This window comes from Sprattus sprattus (assembly GCF_963457725.1).
Source record: "Sprattus sprattus genome assembly, chromosome: 21".
Lineage (NCBI taxonomy): Eukaryota > Metazoa > Chordata > Actinopteri > Clupeiformes > Clupeidae > Sprattus > Sprattus sprattus.
The window spans coordinates 7,758,651-7,766,519 of NC_137919.1; the positions used below are offsets into that span (position 1 = coordinate 7,758,651).

General features: G+C 46.3%; 1 protein-coding gene across 1 annotated transcript in view; it reads right to left on the reverse strand.

Annotated features, from left to right (window-relative positions):
• Window positions 1-2,584: 2,584 nt before the first annotated feature.
• rgs12a (regulator of G protein signaling 12a) overlaps window positions 2,585-7,869 on the reverse strand; it is a gene marked incomplete at both ends in the record, with an annotated part of 52,406 nt that continues 47,121 nt past the window's right edge. Inside the window, 4 exon segments of the mRNA XM_080860110.1 lie at window positions 2,585-2,919; window positions 7,031-7,217; window positions 7,219-7,266; window positions 7,268-7,644. Of these exon segments, the coding sequence (XP_080716236.1) occupies window positions 2,585-2,919; window positions 7,031-7,217; window positions 7,219-7,266; window positions 7,268-7,644 (947 nt within the window).

The window sequence follows — 7,869 nt, forward strand, 5'->3', positions numbered from 1 at the left end:
CTTCCGAGAACCTTCTGATCAGTAAAACGTGAATTTCATCCTTCAGTCATTGAAGATATTTGGTGAGTCGTGAAGCAACCAAATCCCGGAGTGACACAATCCTTAAGTGGCATAATGTCAAGTGTTGCGTCATTAGGGGGGGAACTCCTTCGCGGAGGAAAAATAACTGTGTGTAAAATCTGTTTAGATAAGCGGCAACTGGCCCTCACACATCTCCTTCTGAAAAAGGAAACCTCAGTTTGCAGCGTTGCCTTACGTATGGCTTTCCCTCAAGGGGGAATGTTAACGGACTATAATTACATAGTGACAGACAACAGTGGTAACACTGACGGAACCCTTTCCAGTGTCACACCTGCACACACACCACACACACACACTTCTCATGGTACATACATTCCTCACACGAGCCGAGGCAGGACAAGTCCTCTCTCGAAACTGTATTGTCTTCAATTGAACTTCGATTGTGAACATTAGGACTGCCACAGTCTAACGTGAAAAAACGGCCTAATATGCAGCTAAATGATAAGTAACACAATCATAGCTGGAGCCGAAAACAGCACCTTGTCCCCTAGACCGAAACTTCACTGTGGGATTATTTTCCGACCTGTTAATATTTCACAGTCCTTTTGAAACTCTCTGCCAACCGAAGCAATTGTTATTTTTTTCTTCCCCTTAAGTGCACAACTATGGACGCAGCTGCTGAGCTCCAAGACAGGACAGGTAAGAATCAGAATTGGCAGGTGGACAGCTCAGCTGTGCCATTATTAATTAGATGCATTTTTGAGAGTGAGAGCTCTCGTGAAAGAAAGGAAAGCAAAGAGAGGTTTCCTTGCGTGATGTTAGCCCTCCATTGAGTGGGGATCAAAGGATAGAGACCTATTCTAGAAAAGGATTCGAGCCTTGAAGTGTCTTACACACACAAATGGACAGATAGGCCTATATTATGCGCAATTATTGCAACGCCCTCTCTTGAGAGGCAAGTCCCAACAATTCCCAAAGATATACCCATTGGAGTGCGTCTAAAGGCTGCTAGTTCAGGCCAGTGGTGTAGGCTATTATGATGCATGGTGGGTTTTAGGGAGGAACATGGTTAAAGGTATGATTACAAGTTCACTTGAGCCATCTGGTCTTTGGGGATGGGGTATGCTGACCTTCCCACACTGGGAAGGTTAAGTAGAGTATAAGCAGTTTCACACTGAGAACCCTCTCCTCCCTTTCTCTCTCTCTCTGTCTATCATTTCTCTTTTTCGTTTTGTTTCCTTTGCTTCTCACTCTCCCCACAACCGAGTGTACAGTCCCCTTACGTCCACATCCATGGACGTGAGGGCTGAATAAACCTGTTGAAGGCCTCCCGCTTTAGCTCAGTGTCCGGTCCGGATCTTTACATTAAGTCATTTAGCAGACGCGACGTACAAGAGAGAGAACAGTCAAGCTACGAGCATCTGGATCTGGCCTAGGTCTATGCAGAGAAGTCTTGGAAGTCCATTTTGACTGAGAGGTTAAGTGGTAATGAATGTGTGTGTGTGTGTTTGATGAAACAGTGACAGGAGGCTGCTGGCTCTCAGCTATCAGGTGACCCACAGAGCACCTCAGCCCGGTGCTGCCTCTGTGGCTAGTGGCCCTGGTCTTTGCAGAGACGTCTGGGATGTCAATTTTGACTGAGAGGTGCAGTGGTAGGGGTATGTGTGTGATGAAACAGTGACGGCATATGTGGTCAGGCTGGGCCTAAGGTATCACACACACACACACACACGTTTCCTTAACACTAGCTGTAGTATTAGATGGTAAAGCAGAACTGAGTGAGAGTACTGCAGTGAATAGTGAATAGGAAAGTGTTGTGTCACTGTGAAACCTGACTAAGTTTGAGTATGCACACACACACACACACACACACACACACACACACACACACACACACACTCACTCACTCACTCACTCACTCACTCACTCACTCACTCACTCACTCAACCACACACACACACACACATATCACATACACACACTATCATCCAACCAAATGTCAGTATCCAAAGACACTCAGAAGACAGACACATTTTTGACAATTTTTAGGTTTTTTTTTTTTTTTTACTTCTGCTGATGTGTGAACACATTTACAAACAACCTACACAAATGGCATCATGACACAGTCACAGTCACAGTTGGATTAAAAACATTAGGAACCGTTTCGTCTTCACTAGCTTCATGAGGACACTGTTCATCACAAGCAGCCGGTGATTTCATCTGTGTTAATCCACATGTGTGTGTTGAGTCACTTCAAGCGCCAGCTTTGGCAGGGAGTGTTTTATGTTTTTGTTTTTCTCTCTCTCCCTCTCTCTTTCTCTCTCTCCCTGTAGCTCTGTTTCTCTTTTGGCATCATCCTTAGTCATTAATAAATTATGGTCCAGCATTGAGAATCAACCAGCATTTCAGACACAAACTCTCCTCTTTTGAGATCTTTCTGTTGAGCCATCTCAGTCTAAGAATGAACTATATACACAGATTTACACGGGGCGTGTCGCCCACCCCACCCCACCCACAAGTCCTCTCTTGCTGCCAGGGCTTTTTAAACGGAACCACCACTTATTCAGACGAAGGTGGCTTTGACCATGGAGCCATCCTCCTCAGCCTCGGTGGCCCCCTCATCGGGCGTGGGGTTGCCGTGGAGATGGGGCGGGTCGGCATGGCTGGTGCTGCCATTCCGCATTCGACTCTGACACTGACGCAGCTTGGCGACGTATCCGTCGAAGCTCAGGTTGAGCTCCGGGTCCTCCTCCAGGTGTACACCCTCCAACCCGATGGCTGCGCCCAACGAGGGGGATTCCTGCTGAGGCTTGGGGGTGGCATCTGGTCCTAGGGATGATTCCCTCTGGTGGCTGCGTGCGGGAGTGCAGGTGGAGTTGGCGCAGGCTTCGGCACCTGCTGAAGAGGGGAAAGATAAGGCAGGGTGAGAGGAGCGCTCAGCTTGAGGGAAAAGAGGGATGGAGGGAGGACATCTTTATTTTACCCCCCACACACACACAAGTCGTAGTGTCTGGTAAGATGAGCATAAAGCCATTTAGGGTGTGTGTGTGTGTGTGTGTGTGTGTGCGAGGGGGGGGATATTAAAATCAGTGGAGCATGTCCTGGTTCAGTGACAGTGTGAAGCTTGTGGGTCAGTGAGTGAGTGAATCAGCTGCTGTGGATCATCAGTGATCGTGAGTAATAGAGGGGGGGCAGGGGGGCTGTTAAACCCACAGCTTTGACTAGAGAGGTCAGACAAAGCAGTCAGCTGGAATAAAGAAAATCACAGGGGTCAGTTTATGCCTTTCAGCAAGAGCTGTGGCCGTTTTTCTCCATCACAGCAAAACAAAAGGTTTTCTATTGTGGAGATGAAATTGTGTTAAGATTATCTGTGGCTACTGATTGAGGGCACATCTTAAAGTAGTAAGCTGCCTCAGATCTGACCTCACGTCCTAACCCAGAGGATAGTTGTGATGGCAAGAATCTGCTTGTTTTTAAGATACTGATACTGGCTTGGCTTGAGCCCTGATTTGGCCCAACGAGACTCTGAATGTGAAGCCATGACATTACGAAATACACACACTGCAGTCATTCCTAAACAATTTTCCTAACAATTAAACAGCTAAACCCCACTTTGGCAATAAAAATCGTAAAAAAAAAGAATCAGTCTGCAGGGGAGAATTACTTTGTAAGAGTCTGTGAATAAACCTCTTAGATTAAGATTAATAGATTTGAATCCTGGGAGCCCTAATTAAAACCCTCTTTCCGATCCATGACTGTTCAAAGGAAAATGTGAAAACCCAGAACAGCTGTCTGGCACGACGGTGGTTTTACGAGACTTCTTGTACTATACTGCCATCCTGTGGAAGTAATCTGAACTATAGGTTGAATATTCCATCCAGGCCATAATAATCAACAGGTTGGCTTTCAGCTTTCTGAGAGAAAGAGGGTAATCGCTCACAGTTTACAATACTTTGTAATATGTACATTCGGACTTATACTACCTCTTCAAACCTTTAAATAGCATTCACACACTATACACATAAAGTATACATATCGATTTTCTCTTCTTGGAAACCTGTGAATTTTTGTCCACAAGGTGGCAGCATACCCTCATAATCACCCGTAACCTCGTCCACAGACGGACTATCCTGTTGTGTCTTGAGCTAGGCATGGGGAAAATGTTTCTCACTGGCGTGCCACAATGCAAGGATGCTGTTCGCATCAGCTAACAATGCTCTTTCTATTCTGGGGAAAAAACTTCAGCCATTGTTAATCAGTTTTGTTTGGGTATATGCTGGCAAATGATTACCCCAAGGCACAATGACATTTACAAAATACGGCAAGTACATATAGGTCATACCCAAGTAGTCCGTGATGAGTCATTTCTGCACAATGCAGCTTTTGGCAGATTGGTAGTTAAAGAGGTTACAGGAGAGGGTTTTTGTCAAAAGGTTCTCACTTCAACCTTTCAGGATTTGACTTGAATTTTCACTGTTCCATTGTTTAGTGGTTATCTATATCTGATAATGATAAAGAGGATGATGATGATGACTGGATACTTGATGTCATTGTAACTCCCTTACTTGTGTGTCACTTTGACTAAAATAAATGTGATTGTACTTGAGATGGGACTGTAAGCAACATAAACCATACCAACCTGCCTGAGCTTCGTGATGCAGAAAGGTCACTTATGTGACGATGAGTGTTCTAATGGCAGTTACCACACTCCCATCACTCTGTCTAGCAAAGAGATACCACTGTGAACACCCACATTCACAACCACAAGCAGCACAAGGCAGAAACCCACTATTACTGTTTGAACAGAACCTAAGGAGCACATCGCCATCCGAATGAGTTTTCACAGAGCTTAACGAGCACATCAGCATCTAAATGAGTTTGAACAGAACTTAATGTGCACGTCGCCATCCGAATGAGTTACAAAACCGCTGCTTGTTGGCCGAGTAAATCTGAGGTCAAGTGTAATGATGTAAGATCCCAACTGAGACTCTCTGATACATCTTTGATAGGTTGGTTTGAGGTCCCATCTCAGGGTGTGTGTAGGCAGAGGTGTAAGGCCCTGGGGTTATCATTAGTGTTGAGCTGATGAGTGGAGCATGCATCACAGTGTAACAGAGACTACATTTACACTAAATGATTTTAAGATGGGAGTGATTGAGAGACGCTGATTAAAATGGATACTAGGTTAAAAAGAGGAGGATGGAGGAGGAGGAGGAAGGGGTGAGATAACTCAGATGGGAAGGAGAGGAGAGAGACAGGAGAGATAAAGAGAGGAGAGAGAGGAGAGGGAGAGATAGAAGATAGAGAGAGAAAGAAAGGAAAGAAAGCAAAGGAGAGGAGAGAAGAGAGAGGGTATGGAAAGAAGACAAAGGAGAGGAGAGAAGAGAGAGAGAGAGGGTAAGGAAAGAAAGCACAGGAGAGGAGAGGAGTGATAACAGGATAAGAGAAAATAAGGGATCTGGTAATCACAAACATATGAGAACAGACGGCGGTGTGATTTCAGCTACATTTATTAGACCTAGTCAGAGACATACACAATTAACATGTTTTTACTAATTACAAATGTCTACAAGGAGAGTGGGCGACTGGCAATTCAACAACGAGGCCATTTCTACTTTATAAAAAACATACAAATACTAATTTACATCCTTTATCACAAAACACATAATTTTTTCTCTTTTAAAAAAAAATAACTGTACATTTACTCATTATTTCCAGAGGAAATAACACAACAAATAATAATAAAAAGTCTATAAAAAAGGCCTTTAAGCATTGTTGAATTGCATTCATTAGATTTTTAGCCAGGTGAAGATAGTCAGGAAGGGCAATCACAACACAACACCAAAAAACATGAAAACAAAATCATTAGCAATGCATTAGATTTAGTTTGATTTGATTAACAGCACCCAGTAATGGGGTGTGTGTGTGTGTGTGTGTGTCTAGAGATTATGGAAATTCAATGTGAATGCAATCGCTATTGGTTCTTCAACAAGGAGAAAAGTCAATGTGATCTACTCTATTTACATCTAACGAGATGGCTTAGACAACTGGTCATAGAAGATGGCTTAGACAACTGGTCCTAGGAGATGGCTTAGACAACTGGTCATAGGAGATGGCTTAGAGACAACTGGCCCTAGGAGATGGCTTAGACAACTGGTCATAGGAGATGGCTTAGAGACAACTGGTCATAGGAGATGGCTTAGAGACAACTGGTCATAGGAGATGGCTTAGAGACAACTGGTCATAGGAGATGGCTTAGACAACTGGCCCTAGGAGATGGCTTAGAGACAACTGGCCCTAGGAGATGGCTTAGAGACAACTCCTAGGAGATGGCTTAGACAACTGGCCCTAGGAGATGGCTTAGACAACTGGCCCTAGGAGATGGCTTAGAGACAACTGGCCCTAGGAGATGGCTTAGACAACTGGCCCTAGGAGATGGCTTAGAGACAACTCCTAGGAGACGCCACCGCTTGCTGCAGAAACACAGCCTTAAAATGCACCCTTTTCTATCAACACCCTCCAAGTGCCTCATTCCACATTCTAATCACAGGGTCTGGAAAGGAAGGGTTTTTTCCAAGAGAAGCAGACATGGCCGACCTCTGTCTGTAGTGTCTGACTGTGTGGTTATGTGGATTTAAGAGTTGGCATTTTGATCAAATCCACTGCACTGATAATGAAAACTCACAATAAAAACATAAAAAGAACATAGTCACAACGATACACCACTGAACTAGAATTAACTAATGGCTTTAAAACACAAACACAGCATATGAACAGAATACAAAAAAATTAAATAAGGAAAAAAAGAACCTGAATATCGTCCCTCTGTGTGCCATTCACCTCCATTCTAAAAAAGGTTCTAGAAGGTTCTAAAGTGCATTTTCCGTCAGTCGGTCAGTCAATCAGTCCGTGTGCTCTAGGAGGAGCCACGCCAGCATACACACACACGCGCACATACACACACACGCGAGCACACCGGGGGCGACGTGACGTCACGCGGACGAAATACCTGCTGGGGTGTCGTCGCTGCCGCTGGCGCCATCATGTCCAGAGCTCTGGAGGAGGAGACAGGGGGGCGGGGGGGTGTAGTCGGCTGCGCGGAAGCTCCTGTCCCCACCCGGCAGCAGGTGGGCGGGGGTGAGAGACGGGGGCGGAGGAGGGGGCAGCAGGGTGCTGTTGGGGCTGGTGATGTCCCCCCTCCCCGACCAGTGTGAGGTCGGCGCCCCCCTCCTCCTCCTCCAGCGCGTGCCCGACCGACCCCCCTGCTCAGGATGGGGGAGAGGGGCGCCCGGAACGGGGGGCGATCCTTCCCCGCCTTTCCCGGACCCCCGGGTCCCGGCGGCGTGGTTCCTCCGTTGGCGGTTGCTCCGTGTTCCGGGTTCTGCGAGCGCTGGTGTTGGTGCTGGTGCTGCCGTTGGGTGGTGGAGCCACCGAGGCCATTGGGGTGGGCGGGTTTGAGGGACCCTGGCGTGGATGAGGCGGGGGGCGGGGCCACTGAGGAGGTGGAGGGAGGGGAGGAGTCTAGACGCAGGAAGTCGGGCAGCACCAGGTCCTCCTTCCGGAGGAGGCCTCGCTGGTCCTCCGCCCGGCTGCTCTGGGCTTTGCTCAGCAGCTCAAAGAACTCTGCAGCAGGGGGAGAGGCAGGAGGTGGTGGAGGAGAAAGAAGGGAAGCAGGGAAAGAGAGAACGGAAGAGATGGAATGAGATGGAATGAAACAGAGATAGACAGGAAAAGATGAGAGATCAAATCTCTGCTTTTGCTCTTTAACTACATTAATTATCTAAAAACTCTGAACCAAATAAATAATTATACAACAATTACATAAAAAAACCTACCAACAAATAAACA